Below are 23,527 nucleotides of genomic sequence, written 5' to 3'. Positions count from 1 at the left end.
GCCACTCAGCCTCGATGACTTGATGACTCTGGTGAGGAACTGTGTTGATTGAACGAAGTCGCAGAGGATGGTCTTGTCTGTGCTGAGCTCTTCTTACTGTTCATTCAGGGCTTTGGCTCATTGGACATTGGATAACAGGTTCAATGGTCATATAGACCCTGTAAAACCCCAGTAGCACATCTATCAGCTCCTTGGGTGATTTACGTCTTAAGCCTCCCTCTCCTCTGTAAAACGGAAATGATGATAGCGCCTGATTCATCTTGCTCTCCATTCACTGGAGAAAGCCCCTAGAGTTGTACCACAAAGTAAGATGTCGGTCATTGATTTGAGAGACTCCACATTGTGCTAAATCATTGATTTCTTCTGTGTTCCAGAGGGCAGTTTTGAATCTCCCGTAGCCTCCCTCCCTGCTCCTTGGCTGATGACCTTGCTTCATATTTGCTTGAGAAAATAGAAACAGTTAAATAGGGAATTTCTAAACTTCCTGCTGTTGAATCCACAAACCTTCCCACTTGTTTTCCATCTTCACTCTTGTTAGAAGTATTTCTATTCCTATCAAAAGTCAATCTCCCCACCTCTGCTCTAACTTGCATTCCTCTTTATCAGGGACTTCACATAGTATCATGTCTGCTTCCAGCCCCATCAAACCTTCCTCACTGCTGGATCATTTTCATCGGCACAGAAACAAAATTTAATTTAAAAAACCCACAACTATACTTAGGGCTTCCCTGGTAGCTCAGCTGGTAAAGAATCTACCTTCAATGCAGGAGACCCCTGTTTGATTCCTGGGTCAGGAAAATCTGTGGGAGAAGGGATAGGCTACCCACTCCAGTATTCTTGGGCTTCCCTGGTGGCTCAGCTGGCAAAGAATCCGCCTACAATATGGGAGACCTGGGTTCAATCCCTGTGTTGGGAAGATCCCTTGGAGAAGGGAACTGCCCACTCCAGTATTCTGGCCTGGAGAATTCCATGGACTGTATAGTCCATGGGGTTGCAAAGAGCTGGACACAACTGAGCAACTTTCACTTTCACATCTGGACTTTGATCCAGACTTTATCTCTGTTCAGCTACTGCTGTCTTACCCTGTTGCCTTTCTCAATGCAACTTTCCTGAAGAGTTGACAGCACTTAGTATATCCATCCACTTTAAAAATAAAAACAAACAAAAACAAGCAAAACAATCCCTTAAAAAGTAAGCATCTAGTAGATCCAGAAAAATATTTACAGTATATTGTATTAGTTAAGGTAAGTCTAAACTTCTGTACAAAGAGACTGCCTTCCTCAAAACAAAAAACTCAGACTTAAGCAAGATGAAATTTTAATTCTTTCTCATTAAATAGTCCAAAGAGCCAAGGGTGATCCAGGACTGTTTAGGCAGCTTTAGCATCCTTAGCAAGTGGACCCAGTTATCCCCATGTCTGGGAGATAAATCATTACATCAAATCATTCCAATGGCTGGAGCCAGAGTGGCACAAGTTCCTTCCATTTACAGCCCATTGGTGGAATCTAGTCACATGGCCACACATCTGTGCAAGGATGTCTGGGAACTGTAGTCTTTAGCTGGGACTGCCATGTGTCCAACTAAAACTGTGTCAGCATGGAAAAAGAAAAGAACGTATCTTAAAGGACAGGCATTGTTATTTGCCAAAAACACATGTAAAGTAGGAAGACTACTGGTCCTGTCCATACGATCTAAGAAAAAGAAATTTTACCCTTACTTTTGAGGTTCCCTCTGTGTCTAAGCCCCCATTCATTACTTTCAGGGGCAACTATTATCCTGATTTCACATTATTTTTCCTTGCCTTTCTTTGTAGTTTTATCATAGGTTTGTATCTTGAATCATATCATGTTTTTTAGTTTTAAATGAAATTATACTGTACATATTCTTCTGCATCTTGGTTATTTTAGTCAGTATTTCTGAGATGAATGCTTCTTTTTGTGTGGTTCTGTAATTCATTTATTTTCATTTCTGTATTATAGGAGCCGGATACACACATTTGGCTTTGTGGGCCACAAGGTCTCTGTCTGTTTAACTCTGCTGTTGTAATGTGAACACGGCCACAGACGATATGCTGTTCTTGTTGTTCAGCCGCTCAGTTGTGTCCAACTCTTTGTGACCCCATGCACTGCAGCACGCCAGGCTTCCCTGTCCTTCACCATCTCCTGGAGCTTGCTTAAACTCATGTCCATTGAGTCAGTGATGCCCTCCAACCATCTTGTCCTCTGTCATCCCCTTTTCCTCCTGCCCTCAATCTTTCCCAGCACAGGGCTGTGCTCCACGAGGTGCTTATCTGAGCCTGTCCCCAATTTTTCCATATATTCTGGCCATTTTACTAGTCATTTTTCTCATTTGCAGCTTTCTTCTCTTTATGGAGTCTTTGATGGACAGAAGTTAGTAATATTAATAAATTGAATTTATCAGTTTTTTCCTTTACAGTTTGTACTTCTGTGTCAATTTTTTTTTTTAAATGTGTTTTCTTAACCTGCTACTGTAAAGATGCATACCTGATCTGCCTTCCCCATGTTGGTCTTGGATTTTGCTGGACTGGACTTTTGAGTACAGTGAGCTGGCTCCAGGATGGCAAACTGCTTTTAGGTGAACTGTCAACTCTAGGGTGTGGGGCAGCTGCCTAGAATGCGTGATTGAAAGGCTTCTTAGGCAGAACCCGGAATCAGTAGGCAAGAGTGTCGTGGTTGATTAGCAATGTCTGCCACAGACTAGGAAATGGAGGGTGGTGGTGTAGCTCACAGCTTTTTGCCATGACTGATCTAGTGCAGCTGAGTTCAAGTGATTTGCCCAAGGCCACACAGCTAGTAAATAATCAAGTTGGGGGGAATCTAGTCTCCTTGGTTATACAGGAATTCATTCTTTTTTTTTAAAATGTATTTAGCTGTGTTGGGTCTTGGTTGTGGTATATGAGATATTCACTGTATCGTGTGGGATCTTTCGCTGTGGTTCTCGGGCTCTCTAGTTGTGTTGTGTGGGCTCCAGAGTGCCTGGGCTTTAGTAATTGCAGCACACAGGCTTCAGAGTGCACAAGCTCAGTAGTTGCAATGAGCGGGCTTCAAACCCTTGTCCCCTGCATTGCATGGCAGAGTTTTAACCACTAGGTCACCAGGGAAGTCCCAGGAATTCCTCCTAAGAAGCCCAGTCCAACTCATTGTAGATGCCTTGGCCAGTAGCCTAGAGCCTGTCCCCAGATGAGAAGAAGAGGAAGGGAATGGAAAGAGAGACTGGGCTGAAACAGCTTTTCCTGGTTAGGTGTTCAGTTTTAGAGACTTCTTGGTAGGTGGGAATGCAAGGATAACTCAGCCCTGCCAAAATGTCTTTGGGGACATAGTGCTCTGGGTGGGAAGGGTCCGGAGGAGAGAGCAGCAAGAGAGTGGACACTTCTTTAAAAGGCAGAAGGCTAGGACCTCATCCCCCAGTGCCATCTCACCCACTCTGGAGCAGCTGGCACAAGCCCTGGAGAACTAGGCGGCATGTGTGTTTATCCACCTGCAAGGTTTCATTCTCTGAGCTTGTAGGGGGCCAAGTGCGAGGCACACTTCATATTATGATACGGCAGCAGGGTGAAAGGCAGCCCAAGATAGCTGTCCTGCCTGAGACAGCAAGGTGAGCTCACCTGTCACCCAGAAACCCCTGCAGGACAGGTGGCTGGAGGGAGCCCAGATTGTGCAGGGGCTGTGGATGAGTGTTTAGGGCATTCTTCTAGGCTGCTAGGTGGGCATCAGCATGTCCACGTGACCCACAGTCCCTGGGCCCTCCGGAGCCCAGGGTCCTCCTATCACCTTTAGAGGGGGTTGCTTCTCTTTCTGGAGAGGGGTCAGCTATAGTTTGGTAGAACTTATAGGTACAGAGTCAACATCGAAGCCTCCTGGAAGGAACACTGCTTAGACAAAAGTACCGTGTAAAACAGGTTTAGTGCAGTGCTTCCCAGGCCTGGTAGATAATCTGAGTCACTAGAGGAGTGATTGCAAAATTACCGTTTCCTGTATATCTCCCCTATTAACTTAGAACCAGTTGACTCAGAACCTTGAAGGGGGTAAGCCCTTAAGGTCTGTGTCGTTCAAAGGCTCTCAGGACATTCTGATGGTCATACGGGATGGGTGGTCTCAAGTTCAGAGCAGATGATAGAACCTTGGAGATCAAGATTCAGATCCTCCCTCTGACCTTTCCTGGCTGTGCGTCCCTGAGAGAGTTCTCTGACCTTTCTGAGCCTCAGTTCTCACTTGGGCATGGTAATAATCACATATTCTCTCTCCCTCAATTTTGTGACACAGATCAAATGAGATGTGGAAAGAGCTTTGCAAACTGCACAGCATTGTATACATCATTAATAAACCAAGGACATTCAATTGGGTGGGTGTGGGTGGGAGCCGGGTTGGGGGGGGGATTTCTAGGGGGAAGAGAAGGGTCTTGACTATGACAATTTTGCAGTGTCAGGACAGGAGAAGACCCAGGCTCAGAACCTTGCCTGAGCGTTTCCTGTGGGAAGAGAAATGTGACCCTCAGTGCCTGTCACAGGGACAGGCTGTGGGCCAGGTGCGGGGCCATGCTTTCCCCAGCTTTACCTGGTTATTTTTAGTTCTTGGGATAAAAGAAAGAAACTTAAACTGCCCCCCACCCCTACCCCGCAGCTGCTGCCGCCCCTGCATACTCTGCTATTTTTACTTCCGAAAGGCTGGGATCTCGGCCAGCTTAGGGAGGGCACTGGAGAAGAAAGCGGGGAGTTGAGGGGTGGGGGGTGCAGGAGTTATTTACTTTCATTAAGAAAAAAGTCAGAAGCCTGATCTTACAAGTCAGCAAGTGGTCATCTGATCTAGGGCGCAGCAGCCGTCAGCCCTGGCTGCTCTGACATGCCTGTGGTCGGTTGGAGAGGTCAGCAGATGGGGCAGAGGCTTGGGGGAGCACCCCCCTATCCCCCCCACCTCCAAGCAGTTTCTTCCCAGAGCAGCCCAGCAGCTTCTTTGCTCTTTCCTGTGCCCTGAGCTGGGAAGTGGGGTTGGGCATTGCAAGTGTAGGGAGACCAGCCCAGGGATAAGGCTCCTGGGGGTTGGGGACTGTGTGGGCTCAGCTGAGCACATTCAGGGGGGTACCTGTGTTGGCACCGTGTGCCCTTGGGCACAGTACTCTGCGTCTCTGAATCTTGGTTTCTTGAGAGGTTTTGTTTAACACATCTGACCCACAGTAGTTATAACTAAGGGGGTGTGTTTCTCTCTCTTCCCATGAGGCAGTTCAAGGCAGACACTACCACTTTCCTAGGCAAAGAAAGGAAAGAGATTCCTACTAAGTGCCTACTGCGTACCGGGCATATTACTATTTTGAGATACAATTACTATCCGTTCAGTTCAGTCACTCAGTCGTGTCCGACTCTTTGCGACCCCATGGACAGGCCTCCCTGTCCATCACCAACTCCTGTAGTTTACTCGAACTCATGTCCATTGAGTCGGTGATGCCATCCAACCATCTCATCCTTTGTCATCTCCTTCTCCTGCCTTCAATCTTTCCCAGCATCAGGGGCTTTTCAAATGAAAAAAGCAGGTAGTAATTATATATTTATATATGATTATATGATTACTATACTGAGATATAATTCACCCAGGTAAAGTGTACAATTCAGTGGTTCTAGGTGTATTACACACAGACTGCAGGGCGCTGGGAGGCACAGCTCCAGGGCACATTCAGATGGAATTGCAGGTGAATGGTCCCCAGGGGCGTGCAGTGTGGCCCTGGCCCCCCACTGCATTTCTTCTACCACCACAGTGACTCAGGGCCCCTTGAGAGACGTAGCATGCAGGAGTGGTTGAGAGCCTGGGCTCTGGCGTCAGATCACATTCCTTCCTATGAGGCTTTGGCAAGTGACTCATTTTCCCCCATCTGTAAATGGGATAATAATAGAAGCTCCCTCATAGGGTTGTTGCAATCCCTAAATGAAATAATACACATGCAGCATTTACAGCAGGGGCAGCACCAGGGAGCAACTGGTCAGGAGAGGTGAACTTCATCTTATACTTATGTCTGTTAGATTTAAGGGGGTTACCATGTTGGCCAAGAAGGAGGAGAGGTTCTTATCCGGGCCTGGGCTCAGCTAAAGGCCTCAGTCTTCATGGTACATGTATTCCAGCAATTATCAACCTTTTTTGTATTCAAATGACACACTTATGAATACTTTATTTTGGCCTGCACATGTTAAGGGATTAAACTGTACTGAACAGTCATTAAAGCAAAGGATAAGTATTTATTATAGTATTTGGAGATCTGGTATACTTTACCTGAGAATATTATTGATGCCTCTTTAAATTCAGAAAGTATCAATAAGATGATACAATGTAATAATCCCAGACAGTAACTGTAAATTACTTAGTATTTTAATATGCTCCCTAAGCCTGCCTTTTATATATTTCACTAATATAAGAACACAAACAATAAGTCTACTCTCATTTCAGGTTCGAATCCCCACCTTTATTTTCTTTCCATTTGCTGTTTGTTAAGACTTAAGTATCCTAATTTAAAAAGTAATTGCACATCGTATCAGTGAAAATTGCTTTTTGCTGCAAGTTACAGAGAACTTGACTGCTAGTGGCTTAAGCATCAATAAATGAGATTGATTTCCCCGCCAAACAAGAAGTCCAGAGATGGGCGATTGCATGGACTTCTCGGTCACAGCATCAGGGGCTCAGGCTCTGCCTTTCTTCTCTGGTGTTTGGTATCTTCACATGGCTGCTTCATGGTTGCAAGGTGGTTGCCACAGCTCTAGGGTTCATCTTCCAGGTCAGGGCAGAAGAAAGGCAAAAAGAGCTGCACCAACAATGTCTGTCTCTTTTATCAGAAAAGCAAAACCATTCCCAGAAGCTCCCACCATGGGCTTCCCCTTATATCCCATGGGCCAGAACCAGGCCATATGACCAGCCTCGGTTACCAGGGAGACTGAAAATGTAGGAAACAAAATTGCTCAGACTAGCTAGGGCTTATTGTGTGTATGAAGAAAATCTGGATCCTGTTAGCATGGAAAAGGGGGAATGGAATGAAAATTGGGTAGACAACTAAGAATGTCTATTAGACCCAATGGTTAGAATTTGGTGATCCACCTCTAAAGGATTCATGATACAACATGCTCGGAGAAGGCAATGGCAACCCACTCCAGTACTCTTGCCTGGAAAATCCCATGGACAGAGGAGCCTGGTGGGCTGCAGTCCATGGGGTCGCTAAGAGTCGGACACGACTGAGCGACTTCATTTTCACTTTTCACTTTCATGCATTGGAGAAGGAAATGGCAACCCACTCCAGTGTTCTTGCCTGGAGAATCCCAGGGACGGGGGAGCCTGGTGGGCTGCCATCTATGGGGTCGCACAGAGTTGAACACGACTGAAGTGACTTAGCAGCAGCAGCAGGATGCTGCTGTATCTCTCTGGATGAGAACCCAGTCCATACCATTACCTCTTGGGAAGGGGCTGCTTCTTGTTCACTAAATATGTGCAGCAGAGTCAAGGAAAAAAACACGCACATTGGCAGATAGTAAGTATAAGCACAGACCAATGTCTGTTTGGCCGAGTGCCAAGGAATGCAGATCTCTGTGCACTGTCTCTGCCCCTGAGGGGCTGAACCTTCTCAGGGCAGAGCAGATCATATCAATAAAGACAAATGCATAGAAGGTGAGGAGGTGACTGGTCTGAAAACACTGTACAAATGTAAGAAATAAAGGGCGCTTGGCTTAATGGAAGGAGGGTGTCCAAGGATGTTCAAGTCCATAAAGCGTTGTCTTGTGGAAGGGAGTTAATCCTGTGGATGGAATGCAGGGTAGGAAGTGATCTGGGGACAGAATTTAGGTCAGTACCAGGGGAAATTTTCAGGAGGAATGGGCTGCCTTGAGAGAGTGAATTTCTGGAGGCTGGAGAGACAAATGGAAGCTGGGAAAGGATCAGACCTGGACAGTCTCTTGTTTCTTTAGTCGGAAGGGCTTCATTTTAACGGGCACATCACTTTACTAAGACACTTGATTGCCTCCCATAAGCTGGGTGCTGAACCGGGACTGCAATGATAAATGAAAGTCCTTGTCCAGGAGTTGCCCACAATCCACCAGGGAGATGGGCGCATGGTGTACAATGGTGAAGAGTTGTTTTGACCTTGGTGGCTGTACCACAGAAAGGACAAAGGGAGCCCAAGAATGGCATGGTCAGCTCTGCCAGGGGAGTCTGGAAAGGTTTCCCAGTAGAGATAATACTTGAACTGGGCCTTCAAAGGTGCGTCCAGGATATGAACTGCCTTTGGGATGGTTTGGGCTATTCATTTAGATGGGGGCCCATCTGCCCAACCCCAACCAGGATCTATGACCCTGGACAGCTCTACCCTAAATGGTCATTGATACACCCTGACTGTGGGGCAGTGTTATGGGGAAGGGAGATCTCAGAACTGGGGCAGACGGGACCCTGGCCACTAAAAGCCTGTTGAGTTGGAGGTGGCACGTGAAGTGCTGGGACCCAGAGCCATGGGAGTAATGGCCTCGCTCGGCTACTGAAACCACTTTCCGATTTACCAACCATTTCCCCACTATTTTGTCTCTTGTTGCAAAAGCCACATGCTGCGAGCAGAGTTGGTATAACCACAGCTTCCATCTCTACACTGAGACCAAGGCCGTGAGAGCCAACGTGGCTGAGGCTGCCCAACCTGTAAGGGCGGAGCCGGCGTGGGACCTCGATCACTGGATCCTGTGGGCTGGAGGGATTTGGGTTTGTGAGCTGAGCACGACTTGGAAAAGCAGACGGGAAGCAAGGAGAGCAAACAAACCTCGATGCCAGATATCAATTTGTGCATAATCAAACCCTACAGGCTCCTTTTTTTTTTTTAAACAGAATAACCTGATAATCAATACACTTATTGATTGCAGCTATTGACCGTTGTGCTGTCAAGATCTAGAGGAGAAAATTTAGAGAAGTTATACCTGCTGTGCCCTAGGATGTCATACCCTGGAATGGCAAAGAGCTTGGGTATTGGTTCATTTATTGGGCAAATTACTAAATCTCTGTGAGCCTCAGTTTGTCTTATAAAATGGGGATAATAACCCCAGCTGTATACCTTGTGGGCTAAATATGGCAGCACATAGAGAAATTCCACCATAAGCTTGGTTGTTCACATTCTCATTGTCGATGTGATTTACCAGAGGGCTGCACACAACTTGGGGGAAGAGTACTAATGATGGTGATGATCATACTAACAGCTCTGTTTTCTAAGCACCCACGTGGTGCACTGGGTGCCATGGCACCCCTGGAGTAGGATGGTGAGCGGCCCCTGGTCGTAAGGGGTGCCTAATTAGAAGAAGCCCAGTGTGTTATTGGAGCCCGGGAAGAAGCACCCAGCCTGGATGGGGGCTGGGGGGTGGGGGTTGGAGGCAGGTCCATTCATGCATGTATCAAGATTTTCTTGAACACCCACGAAGTGCCAGGCCCTGTGTGAGGACAGAGTGTATTAGACGGGGAGGCAGGGACGGAGGTGGCATATGCCCAGCTCCTTGCCCCGCTGAGGGGTGGGTGCCTCCTTTTCTCCCTGTTGAGCAGCTCCCTGTCCTGTTGACAGCTGTCTGGGATCAGGCAGCTTGGGTGGGAGGGGGGACTTCATGAGACTGGCTTCTAGCAGAGAAAGCCAGTGAAGTGGAGAAGGGGCCCACTCTGGACTCCAGGTCAGACCCTAGGACATAGTAGGTGCTCAGGAGACGGGGGTCCTCACGGTCCTCTGTGCCTGCTGCCTGGCGTTTTCACTCACGGTCTTGCCAGCTTTCCAGGCGGAGAAGCCTGGTGGAGGGTTGGATTCTCCTCGGGGGTAGTAGGCAGGGCTGAGGTGCCTTCAGGCTGGGTCACAGGACGGGGTCAGGAAGACTCTTCAGGGAACGGGGGACCATCCTTCCTGCCTTCATGTTCTTGCTCCTTCTGCCCTCCCAGAAGGGGCTGGGAGGGGTGAGTCCCATTGGCACACGGGTCTTGGTCTTTTGCTGAATGGGATTCAGCTGCCCCTTCAAGTTCCCGAGGTGCTGATGGAAGTGGATTATTCAGCCACGTCTGCTCGGAGGCTGTGGTGCAGCCCAGCTCAAACTCTTCCTGTGCCTACGAATCACCCTGCTGAAATGCTAGCTCAGCTTCCGCCCAGGGCCAGCCCCGAGAGCTTGCATTCTAAGAAGCTCTGCCCTGCTACTGCTGTTGCTGGTCACAGACCACACTTCGAGAAGGAGGCAGCGGTTGGTGCCCCACACACACCTACATAGGGTTCTATCGACTGTGTGCTAACCCGCCACCTCATGACTGCGGCTCTGCCCAGGGCTTTCTCTGGCCACCAGAGCTTGCTCAACCCGGACCTGTGACTTGCCAGTGACTGTGGGAGAAGTGGCTAAACGCCCCAGTGGCCCTTGTCCCCAGCACCGTAGCTAAGGCATGTTCTACACTGCCTCCCCGGGTCTGCAGTGAGGCTGAGCCGGTTGCCCACAGCAGTGGTCCACTCAGGAACACACTTGTATTGACTTCCTTCCTGCGATCGCCTCCCAGATAAACTGCCCGCCTTATCTCAGCATCTGGTCCTGGAGCACCCACTATAGATGTGGCCAGTTGCAAACCATTCTGACTCTTGACGCAGAAGGGAAGTTCATTGGAAACTCGTCAGGAGGCTTAAGGACCACACTTAGCCAGACAAGGACCAAGGAAAGCCTCTGAGAGCCCAGGCACGGGAGATGCCCTAACCAAGAAAGTCTGGCCCAGGGCTGCCCACACCCCGGTGGCTGAGTGTAATACTGCTGGCCTCCTTAATAAGAAGACAAGAGAGGAGCTGCCTTGAAATAGGAAGCAGGGGTGGGACGCTGGGTAGACCCTGTCCTGGAAAAGGAAAAACTTACTACAGCCATGTTCATCGTCAGATACAAAAGCGCCAGTTGTGCAGTAAAATGGACACTGCTGACGAAATGCCGAGCAGTGACTGCCCCCTAAAAGACATTCCCTCTGGGCAGCCTGGCTGGGTGTGCTTACAGCAGCCTCCAGGCCCTTGGCACTCCCCTGTGGGCCGGGAAGGTGGCAGAAGGTAGGACCGGCAGGAGGAAGTACCAGGGAAAGACAGGGCCCTGAAGACCAACTGGCTGGAGCTCCGTATTGTGATGCTGTTGACCTTTGGCGAAAGGACGAGAAGGTGAAGCCCCCGAGCTTGCTCCTCTGGGGCCTTGGACTCTGTCTTTGACTTCCTGCGTGTTCCAGTCACGGTCCGTCTCGTGGTGAGGCAAGGAGAGCCACTTTGCTTATGGTGTTCTCACTTGGAGCTAAGTCGATGGGCTCCAGCCATCTTTTTAGGGCAGGCCATACAAGTTGGTGGCTACAAGTAGGTGTGTGTGCCCTTGGGTGAGGAACCCACAGGAGGGCCTGTCCGCCCTGCCTGCTGGTGGGAGTGTCAAGTGGTAACAATATGTGTATCCAGAATGCAGGAGCTGGGAGTGGGGTGGGTTTCATGAAGGTGGTATGGACTCGGTGACAATAAAGGGTCTCCCTAGGGTCGGGCCTTACTCCACTGGAAACGGGTGTCAGTGTGGTGTGGCCACACCTGCTTTTGCACTTGCTGTTCACATCCTTCTCGGCACTGATGTTCCAGGTGTGACCAGGACCACCTGATTCCCATCTGGTGGTGTTTGTGTAGAAGACATTTACGTCTGCATTTATGTAGAAGACAGACTTCAGAACTGAACCCTAGAATTTCTGAGGGCAGGATCCAGAAATTGACGCTTGTGATGAGTGCCTTCCATCTAGACGCTTCTTGTGTGAAAAGTTTGAAGGTCATTATTTTATTTAGCTCTTTGGATGTATCACTCATGGCAGGGATTTCTTTCCTCTCTTGGCAAGCTAACTCAGTCCTGCTTGGATTCACAGCAGATCTAAAATGATGCGTTGTCTTTCCCCAACACTTGGAGGAGTGCTTTTGCTGTGCTTTGCCTTCTGGACAGAAAGACTCAAGAGCTGAAGTCTGCTTGGAAGGGATTTCAGGAGGATGCTGACTCCAGAAAGGCAGGCCAGGCCTAGGGGAAACCGGGATGGGTCATTACTGTGAAGACGATTATCTTAGGATTGTCCAACCACCTGGCCTGAGGCTGGCCATGGGACAGGTGCAAACAGCCATCGGGATGTAGCCCTGAAAGATTTAGCCATTACTGGTATTCTGAAGTCAGCGCTGACACTGCTGGTGATGTTGAACAACTCTGAGACCTTCTTTTCCTCTCCAACAGGTGTGCGCCTCGACCGAGTGCGTGGAGGCCGCCAGAAATACAAGCGACGGCTGGACTCAGAGAGCAGCCCATACCTGAGCTTACAGATTTCTCCTCCTGCTAAAAAGCCATGTGAGTGCAGGGCAGTCCGCACCCCTTTTGCCAGCCTCTGTTGCTGGAACATCTGGCGTCCTTTGGGGAAATGCTGCCTTCACATCACTAGGTTATGGGGGCACTGAGGACCACCGAGGAGGGGCACCAGGGTCTGGCCTTGGCATCAAGTACTTTAGGCTTCATTGCTTCATTCAGAAGATCTTTCCTATGGGATTTATAGAAAGTGAAGGTGTTAGTCGCTCAGTCTAACTCACCAGGCTCCTCTGTCCATGGAATTCTCCAGGCAAGAATACTGGAATGGGTTGCCATTCTCTTCTCCAGGGAATCTTCCCAACCCAGGGATAGAACCCGGGCCTCCTGCATTGCAGGCAGATTCTTTACCATCTGAGTCACCAGGAAGTACAGAACGGGATTCTAAATGCAGCATGATTCCAGTCTCCAGAGCATGTCCCCTCACCTCCCACTTGAATCAGGGTCCTCTCAAGAGAATTTACCAGGCAGCTTCCCTTGTTGGGATATTTCCCAGCAGCCCAAATCATCACTGCCAGCAACTTTATGGAGTCGGAAAGGGAGGGGGTGTGCGAGAAGGACGGAGGGAGTTGGGGGTTGGAAGGGATGCAAGCTATTACACATCGAATGGGGATGGATGACAAGGTCTTACTGTAAGCACGAGGAACTATAGCCAATGTCCCGGGATAAACCAATATAACGAATATAAAAAAGAATGTGTGTGTATATATATATATGTGTGTGTGTGTGTATATGTATGTATATGTGTGTATATATATATATATGTATACATAAAACTGTGTCACTTTGTTATACAGCAAAAATTAACACAGCATTGTAAATTAACTATACATCAGTAAAATTTAAAAAAAAAAAAAAGGAAGAAAGGGAGAGGGGGAGGCAGGGTGGGAGGGAGGGAGTAGGGTTGAGACATGTTTGACCTTCCTAGGGCTCCCTGGGACCCAGATTTTCTTCCAGAGCCATCTCAGGCTCCGCCTTGGCCTCTTTCCTCTTTCCCCAGGCATTTACATTCTCCCCTTGGTCTTTGCAGTGACTAAAATCGTCTCCTACCTGCTGGTGGCTGAGCCGGACAAACTGTATGCCATGCCTCCACCCGGCATGCCAGAGGGCGACATCAAGGCTCTGACCACTCTCTGTGACCTGGCAGACAGGGAGCTCGTGGTCATCATTGGCTGGGCCAAGCACATCCCAGGTGAGTCCCACAGAGACACGGGACTGGGGGAGGGTGTAGGCAGAGACTAGCAGCTCTTCTCCCCATGGCTCTGGTTCTGATGCGTGGGAGCCCGGAATCCAGGAGCCATGTGGGATCTTGGCAAGCCTGTTCTTCTCTGGGATCCTTTCTCTCTTTGTGAGATTGGAGGTGAGCAGGCATTTGGAGGGTCCAGTGATGCTCCTGATTAGCATTCTAGTGGGGCTATGATTGCTTCTACATTAGGTAACAATCAAAGCAAGTTCTTTGGATCCTTAAAGGCCAAAGAACAGGGTTTTCTCCATATTGATCATATACTGGGAAATAGAAGAGGCATTGACTCTCTTGTTTCCTACTAGTGAAGTGGAGTGGTTAAGAGCGTGGGCTTGGGAATCAGATTGGGGTTCGAGTTCTAGGTCTGCAACTTCCTAGCTGCGTGACCCAGGGCAGGTCACCTGACCTCTCTGCACACAGGGAATACCAGCACTACCTCCTTCGTGCACTTTGACATGCGGATGAAATGCAAGCAGGTGTGGGATGCTTTTGATATGTCCTTGACATCTGCCATATGCTCGCTATTCCCTTTTGCCTGATCTTAAGGGAGGCCAGTCTCTTAATTTGGATCCTGTGATTTTAAGATCATTTCTGGCATGAGAAGTATATGTAATGAACAGGTCTTGGGTGATCCAGACTTCTCTTCATTGCCTGTGGCTCCAGACCCTCCCTTCAGCCTTTTAAAACTGGATAAAAGGAAGGAGCTGACTTTTATAATTTGTTTATGTAGACACAGATACCCACATCCTCTACATCACACCTTTGCTGAGGGGCTTTCTAAAGTCTGTGCAGTTTGCTCCTTTACAGTTCTCACGGCTTGGTTCATAATGTCGGGGAAACAGCCTGTTCCCCTCTGGCAGTGACCTATGGTGGACTCGGATTCTTCCTAGCTATGTGACATGGGACAGTTTATCTTCCTGTCTGTAGATCCCTTCTGTGTTTGCCACTGGCTCTGAAAGATGAATACAGCATTCGTGGTTCTGTAGCAAAGGTGTCCTAAACCTCAGATGCCAAGGCCCACAGTTGATTGGGGCAGGTCAGAAAGTCCTTATATAAAATGCTATGTGCACAACTTATGGGAGTGAGCCTTCCTGCGGATAACAGCTCAGAGATGTTGCTGGTATCACCGTTGGCAGGAAGCCTAGAATTCCTTCAGCAGGGACTCCCTGACTCAGGGCTGGGCTCCCCGGGGATCTGGGCTGGAGCGCCCTTACTAAGGAGCTCAGCCTCTTAGGATTACACACTCAGTAGTTTTTGAATCTGCCCTGTGCTGATTCAGCAACAATGTGGGGTCAGGCCACTGCTTAAGACACCTCAGCCTGGATTGCTCCACTAACCCAGGGCCAAATGGGGCACGGCCCCCCCGCACACCCCGCTTCCCATCACATGCTCCTCTTCCAGCCTGACCAGATAACTGCATCGCAGCAATGGCTCAGGAGTGGCTCCTGGTGGACCCGCAGGTCACTGCCTCCTTTTTTGACCACCTCATGCCCACAGTGCCTCCCAGGGGTGGAGAAGAACCAGGAGTCACTGCGTCCCCTGCGCCCATTTTCCTTCTCACCCCCCCAGCTCCACTTCTTGTCTGTGCCCAGCCAAGAGGGCAGTGAGCAGAGCAGGATGGTTGCTGAGGATTCAGGCAGACCTGGGCCCTCCTCCCAGCTCGGTCCTAACTGGTTTAGAGAGAGATACTTGGTGCCCCAGTGTGAGATGCTTCATTTTTCTGTGCTTCAGAGTCCCCACCTGTGAATAACAGCCCCCCAACCCCCCACTCCTTTGGGTTGCTGGGAGGCTATGGCACATTTAGCCCAGCCCCCACACATAGTGGGCACTTGATAAATGGCAGAGACCATGACCATGGTTGTTGTCGTTGCTAATAGTATTAAAAGCCTCCTTTCACATCATTTCTCCTTGTCCAGAGCTGAATTCCTTTTGATTAAAAAATAAAATAAACATAGGGGCTCATTTGTCTGTCTCAAATGCTAATTTGCCTATTTTGCATACATTTGCATGCTGAATTATTTGGGCCTGACCTTCTAGTGTTTAAGGTAAAATTAATTAATAGGGTCTTCTGCCACTGCATGTAAACTTCATATTAAGGGTGATGACATAATCAAGTACCTGATTCAGTTAAACTAATTGACTTAATCCCATCTCAGATTAGATGGAAAACTTATCTGAAGACCTGCTCACTGGCCCTTAGAATGAGAAAGAGCAGGCTTATACAAGTCAGGGCCCCATCCTGGGGCTTGAGTCATCAACTGTCCATCTTGGTTCCTGGACAGACAGAAGGACTGGCTTCTTACATCGGCTCAGTTTAGTGCCCTGGAGAGGAACCCAACCCGCTGCCCTGAATTAAGCACAGGAAACCATACCTCACGCCTCAGTGTCGTCTGGTCCAGAGCCTAACACAAAGGGTGCTTCAGATCTGCTTTTGCTGCACTTATTGAAGCGAAATTGCATGTTCACACATTGCACATGAACTGTACGTGAGCTCTTTTGAGGGCTTCCCAGATGGCGTTCGTGGTGAAGAACCCACATGCCAATGCAGGAGACTTGGGTTTGATTCCTGGGCCAGGAGGATCTCCGGGAGGAGGGCATGGCAACACATTCCAGTATTCTTGCCTGGAGACTCCTCGTGGACAGAGGAGCCTGGTGGGCTACAGTCCAGAGGGTTGCACAGAGTCGGACACGACTAAAGCGATTTAGCATGCACGTACACACTCTTGCTTGGAGTTGTGGCTGATACAAATAATTCCATTCATTTCTGCCCTAAGCTCCACCTCTGGAGCCCTAAGGGTCTAAGGGTCTCCTTTGGGAATAATATAGATAACTTTAAAAAGATTTTTTTCACGGAAAATTTCAAGGGGAGAGTAGACCAAATAGTATCATGAACCTTCATTACCTTGTTTCAACAATTACCCCCGAAGACCAATCTTGTTTCCTGTCTACTCACCCATCTCCCACCTCCTGTATCTCACTCATGCGAAGGAAGAGGCTTAGTTATCAAATGCATCAGGAAAAACCACAGGATGGAACACAGAGGCAGGAGGGATGCCACGGGCTTCAGCACATGAGTTGAGCTAGGTCTTCAGGATTGATGGGCAGTGGCCATGGAGGAAAAGTCCAGAAGGGCATTAGGTGCTGTGCACGGAAGCAGACATACTCATGCGGCACTGAGCCACCAGCTTAGCCAGAAGGAAGGGTCATCTGAGCATAAACTCATTGCTGGCACCTCCCTGCATTTCCTCCATAGTTTTCAGTTCAATTCAGTGTCCAATCCTTTGCGACCCCATGGACTGCAACACCCCAGGCTCCCCTGTCTTTCACCATCTCCTGGAGCTTGCTCAAACTCATGTCCATCGAGTCAATGATGCCATCCAACCATCTCATCCTCTGTCATCCCCTTCTCCTCCCGCCTTCAATCTTTCCCAGCATCGGGGTCTTTTCCAATCAGTCAGTTCTTCCCATCAGGTGGACAAAGTATTGGAGTTTCAGCTTCAGCATCTGTCCTTCCGATGAGTTTTCAGAACTGATTTCCTTTAGGATGGACTGTTTGAATCTCCTTGCAGTCCAAGGGACTCTCAAGAGTCTTCTCCAGCACCACAGTTCAGAAGCATCAATTCTTCGGCACTCAACTTTCTTTATAGTCCAACTCTCACATCCATACATGACTACTGGAAAAACCACAGCTTTGACTAGACGGACTTTTGTCGGCAAAGTATGTCTCTGCTTTTTAATACGCTGTCTAGGTTTGTCATAGCATTTTTCCAAGGAGTAAGCATCTTTTAATTTCATGACTGCAGTCACCATCTGCAGTGATTTTGGAGCTATGGTTTCCATTGTTTCTCCATCTATTTGCCACGAAGTGGTGGTTCTGAACACACTCTTCTGCAAGGGTGTGTCCAGTGGATTAGCTTGGGGGTGATTCAGACTCCTTCAGAATAGCAGCTGTCCTTTTGTTTAAGTCAGTCTGAAGTTGCCCATCCCCTTGAGTTGAATTTTCCAAGTATTAGGTTGCCCAGAGGACAAGCCCAAGTCTTTAGAGTGTCCACCTCTGGTTCCCCGGCAGGGAGAGATGAGAACAAGAGGCAGCACAGGCAGTGGGTATCACTTGATGAATTGCCGCCCCCAGATGTTATTAACTGTTATCCTCCCAGCTCAGGCAGCCCCAAGGGTGCCCCAGTCAGACAGCCTCCCCCCAGCCGGCCCTGCCCGGCCCAGGTTGACATGTGCACAACTTCTGCAGGGGAGCCCCCCAAAAGGCCTCCTCACAGAGGGTCCCTGGGCTGCCCTGCGCCCAGGTAGCCACCGTCTGGCTCACCCTGGGGAAAGAACGCCAGCGGCCGATGAAATATGGGCTGCCGAGTGACAGCAGCTGTGTCTGGAGTGGCCTCAGATCCTATAATTATATCTCCCTTTATTACCTCTGCTAATGGCCCTCCAGGTCGACAGAAACGATAATAAATTAACAGATTATGAACTCCACTTGCCACAAATTATGTGCTCTTTTTTTTTTTAATTCTAGGAGCTCATGCTGTCAAATCACTGGGGGATGGGGTCTTGGGAAGAGCCTGAATGTTATTAGATCAGTTGGTGCCGATAAAGCAACTTTCCGGGGGGGCAGCAGAGCTCAAGGTAGGACAGATGGGAAGAGAGGGGCAGTGGGCAGCCCCCCACGCAGCTTCCCCCAGCAGCCCCCTCTGCCTCGGTATTGCTGGTCACCTGATGGAGGGGCAGACCCAGCCCAGCACAGAAATGCAGAAGTGAAGGGTGCATTGCTGAAGGGCAGGGAAGAGAGCTTCAGCTCCTTTGTTTGGGTTTAATAAAAGAATACTGCTTCCAGTAGAGGGGTGGAAGTGATGTATTCCAAATACCCATCTTTCTTAAGTAGCGTCGTATGTGTATGTGGGTGTGCCTGCGCGCGTGTGTGTCCCCTCCCCACCGTGACTCCTCCTGTAACACTGCTTTACACTCTGCTGTGTTCATTTAGTTATATGAACTAGTAGCCATTACTGTGTGCTAAGACGTGTTCTTCTAAGTGGTCTATGCATTAGCTCATTTAACCCAAACAAACCCTTGGGGTAAGTAGTAGTATTATTCCCATTTTAGGCACAGAAAAATGTGCCCAGGGTCACAGCCAAGGGGTCAGCAGAGCTGCGATTCCGACAGACAGGCTGGCTCTGGCATCTACGCCCTTAACAGTTGCATCCTTCTTGGGCAATGGGTATCTTTCCACATCTGCACAAGTGGTTCTCTCTAGTGGCTTCTAATGTACCACTCACCTAGCTAATAATTACATTTAGTACATTTCTATTTAAGGACATGGGTTGCGTGTAGCTTGTTGCCTGCTTTGGGTCCTTACAAATGGATCTAGCCAACATCCCTTCCACATGTACCTTTGTGTGTTTATACATACTTCTCTTTCTAGGAGAAATTCCTAATAGTGAGATGGCTAGGTGGATAGGAACATGCCTTTTATGTTACGGTTAATTTAATCTTACTTCTTCAACATGCAAATCAAACTAGGCAAAAATGTGTATGGAGAACTCTTAGGTCCATCCCCACCCCCTCCCCCTCCTGTCTCCTAGAGGTCATTTTTACTTCTCTTTTTTTTTTTCTAGTGTTTCTTTTTTTCAAACATTAGAAAATATTCAGACTGTTTCAAATATTAGAAAATATCCAGTCTATTTCCCCCCTCCCCACATCCCTGCAACATGAAGCCGCTTCTGTCCGCCGGGCAGCACTTCGGAGCATGCAGCTGGATTTTGAACACTATTTCCAGCTCCTTCTGAAGGAGAAAGAGAGTCAGGGGCTGAGTCACTCCCCAAACCATCCTAGCCGGGGGTGTGTGCACAGGCCCCAGGGCACCCTCAGGTGCTGACCCTACGTCCCGGAGGCACTCATCCCGCCACCACACCTCCACCACACCCCCTGCCCTGCAGGCCTGTCTCTGACTCACACAGGATCAGCAAAGGCAGCTCAACCTGGAATCCTGCCCAGAGGACTAAGAGGGTCCAACCCTGTTCTTTTGGCCTGTTTTCTCATCACCCGGGACTCGAGGCCCAGTGGCGTCTGTCCGTTCCCTCCTCTGTGCTGGGAATGTTTGTGGAGCCCCTCTGCCGCAGGCCAGGTGCTGGGCAGTGGGGGAGACCATGCTCTCAGGAGCCCAGAGGTGACAGCCGTCCACGCAGACACACCCCACTTGCCTTTCAGAGCTCGGCCCCAAAGCTTCCTCTCCTGTAAAGCCGCCTGGACTCTCTCTCATTTGGGCCAAACTCCCCCTTTGCATATCTTCAGCCCTTCCTCTCGGGGTAGCTTTTCTGACAGCCCTAAACCTCACAAGACACACACTGGGGTGTGTCTTTCCCTTTTGACCGAGCTCATGAAGGCAGGGCCTGGCCCTGGTTCAAGCTGGCCGGTCTGTCCCCAGTGCCCAGCACAGGGCCTGGCACTTAGTAGGTGCTCAGTAAGTATTTGTGGGGTGAACAGAGGGGCAGAGCTCATGGTCTCCTAGTGATGAACCTCGTACGGGTCTTTTCTCCTTCTTTTCCAGAAGCCCAGCTCGCCTTCCTTCTCTGCCACCTTCCAATTCAATTGTCTATTAATTTCGCCCCATCCACCTCCTACATCTTCCCTCCCAGTCTGTCTGCCTTGAGACCCACACCCCCAGTGCAGTCCACACGTCCGTGCATACACACACACACACACACACACCCCCATGCTGGCTGATTGGTATCTGTTAATTAATGTCACCCCAGGCCTCTCCCGCTCAGAGGCTCGATAAGGGAAATTGGATGTCCATTTCTATCTATCTTTCATTACCTCCCGGCTCTCCCCACCACTGCAGGCAGCCGCACGTCCTCTGCTCCCACGCTGGGTCTGGACGACAGCACACGCCCCCGACCCCTGTGTGCCACAGCCTGTCCCCCGGGAAGGCGCAGCCATCCACGCTTGCCCCGTGGCCTCAGAGTAATCACTCCAGCTCTGTGGGCGGTCACCTGGGGGTGCCAGCAGCCGGGTGGTGATCCCAGGCCCCAGGGCTACAGATCAGCCTGTGAACCGCAGTGATCAGACTAAGAAGGGTGTTCACTGGGAACGGGGGACCTGCTAGTGAAGGGGGCTTCATCCCCTGGGAACCCCCTAAAGTTGAGCACTGGTTGGTTACACTGGTTGGAAAGTAGGGAGGGACAGTGGCTCTCAGAGACAGGACAGCAGGTGAGAGTGGAGTAGACTCCGTGGAAACCCAGGTCAGTGGGCCAGTCTGGAAGCTTGGGACCCCCAGGACCTCCAGGCTTTAGGGGAGAAGAGTCGTGTCAGTAGCATGCCAACAACTACAACGACAGTGACAGCTACAGCCATCGCCACCTTCCTGGTTCAGGTTTGCTGAGCACTGATTGTGTGTGTGGCTGGGGTGGCAGGGGAATTTGGGGGTACAGGGGGGAGGTGCTAAGTATTTCCTACATGCCATCTCTCTTTGTTCTCTCACCCCAAATCAGAACCCTGCATCTAAGCGGGCTGAGGTTCTAGGTCAGCAAGAGTCCTACGCAAGAAGAGTTACTCCTAGGGAGATCTCTTAATCTCAGTTGTCCGTGACAGACGTGGGGTGCCATGACTCTGTGGGTACCTTTCCTTTTTGGTGTGTCTGGCGCAGTTGGTGTTGGAATCCACTCCTGAGTTTCGGTGGAAGTTACTGCCTTGCGTTTAGTAATCAAGATATTTGAAAATCAGCTTTCTTCCTCCCTCCTTCTTTTCCTTCTTTCCTTCCTTTAGTTTTTCTTTCTTTTAAATCGGAGCCTGGTGGGCTGCCGTCTATGGGGTCGCAGAGTCGAACATTACTAAAGCGACTTAGCAGCAGCAGCAGCAAGTTAAGTGCACATGTAACTCAGTTCCAGTGTATCCTTCTCATTTCGCAGATAAAGACTTTTCATCTCATCACTAATAATAGCAAGAGCTCAGTAAATGTATGTTGCATAATTGTCGTCTCATTTAGGCCTCACAGCAGCTCTCTGAAACAGGCACTACTGTTGTACCCATTTCACAGATGAGCAAGCTGAGGTTTGGGGAAGTAGCACAGCTCCTCCAAGGTCAGCCTACAGGTAGTAAATGAGGAATGGGGATTCAAGCCCAGGCAATCTCCAGAGCACACTGAACAAGACGGTGTCATAATTCTGGAGCCATCCCCGCCCCTAACCTTCTTTCACTCTGGACTCCATGCTTGTTGTTTAACGCTAAATCGTGCCTGACTTTTTGCAACCCCATGAACTGCAGCACGCCAGGCTTCCCTGTCCTTCACTATCTCCCAGACTTTGCTCAAACTCATGTTTGGTGATGCCATCCAACCATCTTATCCTCTGTCTCCCCCTTCTCCTCCTGCCCTCAGTCTTTCCCAGCATCAGGGTCTTTTCCAAAGGGGAAACGGCCATGATCCAAGCTCACAGGATACAGGACTGCTTAGGACATCATTAGGTGAAGAGTGATGGCCAGGCCAGCGGGGCTGACTTCTGGGAGGATAGGCTGCCCGTGATAAAGTGCCCCCTGACTCCGAGGGCTCTTGAGCACTTAGCAGCCCCAGCTGTGGTCACTAGGGGGTCACTGGCTGGGAGCAGGTGATTTCCTCCTTCCTGGTTGGGCCCCTTGCTTCCGTACAGCTGAGACTCCACCTTAAGGATCAGATGTCACTCTAAAACCCCCACGCCTCCCCTGCTTTGAGCAGAGAGGGGGATCTGGAAGCTTCTCAGTGGAGGGGACCCTGTCCTGCCACTTCCTGATTCTACTATGTATTCAGGAGCTCCTTAAATTACAAATGCCTTTGGTTAATCAAAAAGCCTCGTCGCACATTTGAAAAATATATAGAACTAACAAGGACAAGGACAATAACAACTGTCAACGTTGACTGAGCTCTCGTTATATAAGTCTTTTCCATGAATTCCGCATCTGACTCATTCACCAAGGAAGGACCGTGAGTCCAGCAGGTGGAAGGGAGGGGCAGGCAGAGGTTCCCCTCCCCCTCTGCCCTCCACCCCAGCCCACCCACCTGACCGCTGCCACCCTGCTGGCCCCCTCTCCCGGCAGGCTTCTCCAACCTCTCGCTGGGGGACCAGATGAGCCTGCTGCAGAGCGCCTGGATGGAGATCCTTATCCTGGGCATCGTGTACCGCTCGCTGCCCTACGACGACAAGCTGGTGTATGCGGAGGACTACATCATGGACGAGGAGCACTCCCGCCTCGCGGGGCTGCTGGAGCTCTACCGGGCCATCCTGCAGCTGGTGCGCAGGTACAAGAAGCTCAAGGTGGAGAAGGAGGAGTTCGTGACGCTCAAGGCCCTGGCCCTGGCCAACTCAGGTACGGGCAAGGGTGGGGCCTGCAGGGGAGCTCAGACAGGTCTTGGGGCCCAGGGGAGCATGCACAGCTCTGGGGCCAGCGATTAGGGTGGCTCTAAGGAGCAGGAGTGGCATGATGATGCTAGAGCTTCTTGCCACCAAAGGTTGTGCATGAGGTGGCCCGGAGTCGCAAAGGTGGTGACGAAGGCTGGCATTGGTTCAGTATTTCCTAAGCCCTCTGCTGGGCCCTTGCCATGCAGATCAGCACGAGGGTTAAGGGCACAGATTCTAGAGCCCAGTTGAGTGAGTGAGTGAAGTCGCTCAGTCGTGTCCGACTCTTTGCAACCCCATGGACTGTAGCCTACCAGGCTTCTCTGTCCATGGGATTCTCCAGGCAATAGTCCTGGAGTGGATTGCCATTTCCTTCTTCAAGGGATCTTCCCAACCCAGGGCTCGAGTAGTCTCCCGCATTGTAGAAAGATGCTTTACCGTTTGAGCAGAACCCAGTTGCTAAGAGTCAAATCCTGTCACTTGAGCAAGTCTGTGCCTCACGTCACTCTGTGCCTCAGTTTCTTCATCAGTAAAATGGGAATAGCA

General features: G+C 49.8%; 1 protein-coding gene across 2 annotated transcripts in view; it reads left to right on the top strand.

The window, feature by feature from the left end:
* Positions 1–23,527, top strand: part of ESRRB (estrogen related receptor beta) — a 182,301-nt gene that overhangs the window by 153,086 nt on the left and 5,688 nt on the right. For both annotated transcript variants that reach the window (XM_070378460.1, XM_070378459.1), the window contains exons 4-6: positions 12,245–12,355; positions 13,398–13,559; positions 22,683–22,952. In XM_070378460.1, the coding sequence (XP_070234561.1) occupies positions 12,245–12,355; positions 13,398–13,559; positions 22,683–22,952 (543 nt within the window). The remainder of the gene's footprint in view (positions 1–12,244; positions 12,356–13,397; positions 13,560–22,682; positions 22,953–23,527) is intronic.

This window comes from Bos mutus, chromosome 10 (assembly GCF_027580195.1).
Source record: "Bos mutus isolate GX-2022 chromosome 10, NWIPB_WYAK_1.1, whole genome shotgun sequence".
In the NCBI taxonomy this organism is placed as follows: domain Eukaryota; kingdom Metazoa; phylum Chordata; class Mammalia; order Artiodactyla; family Bovidae; genus Bos; species Bos mutus.
This window is presented reverse-complemented; position numbering and strand designations above follow the sequence as displayed.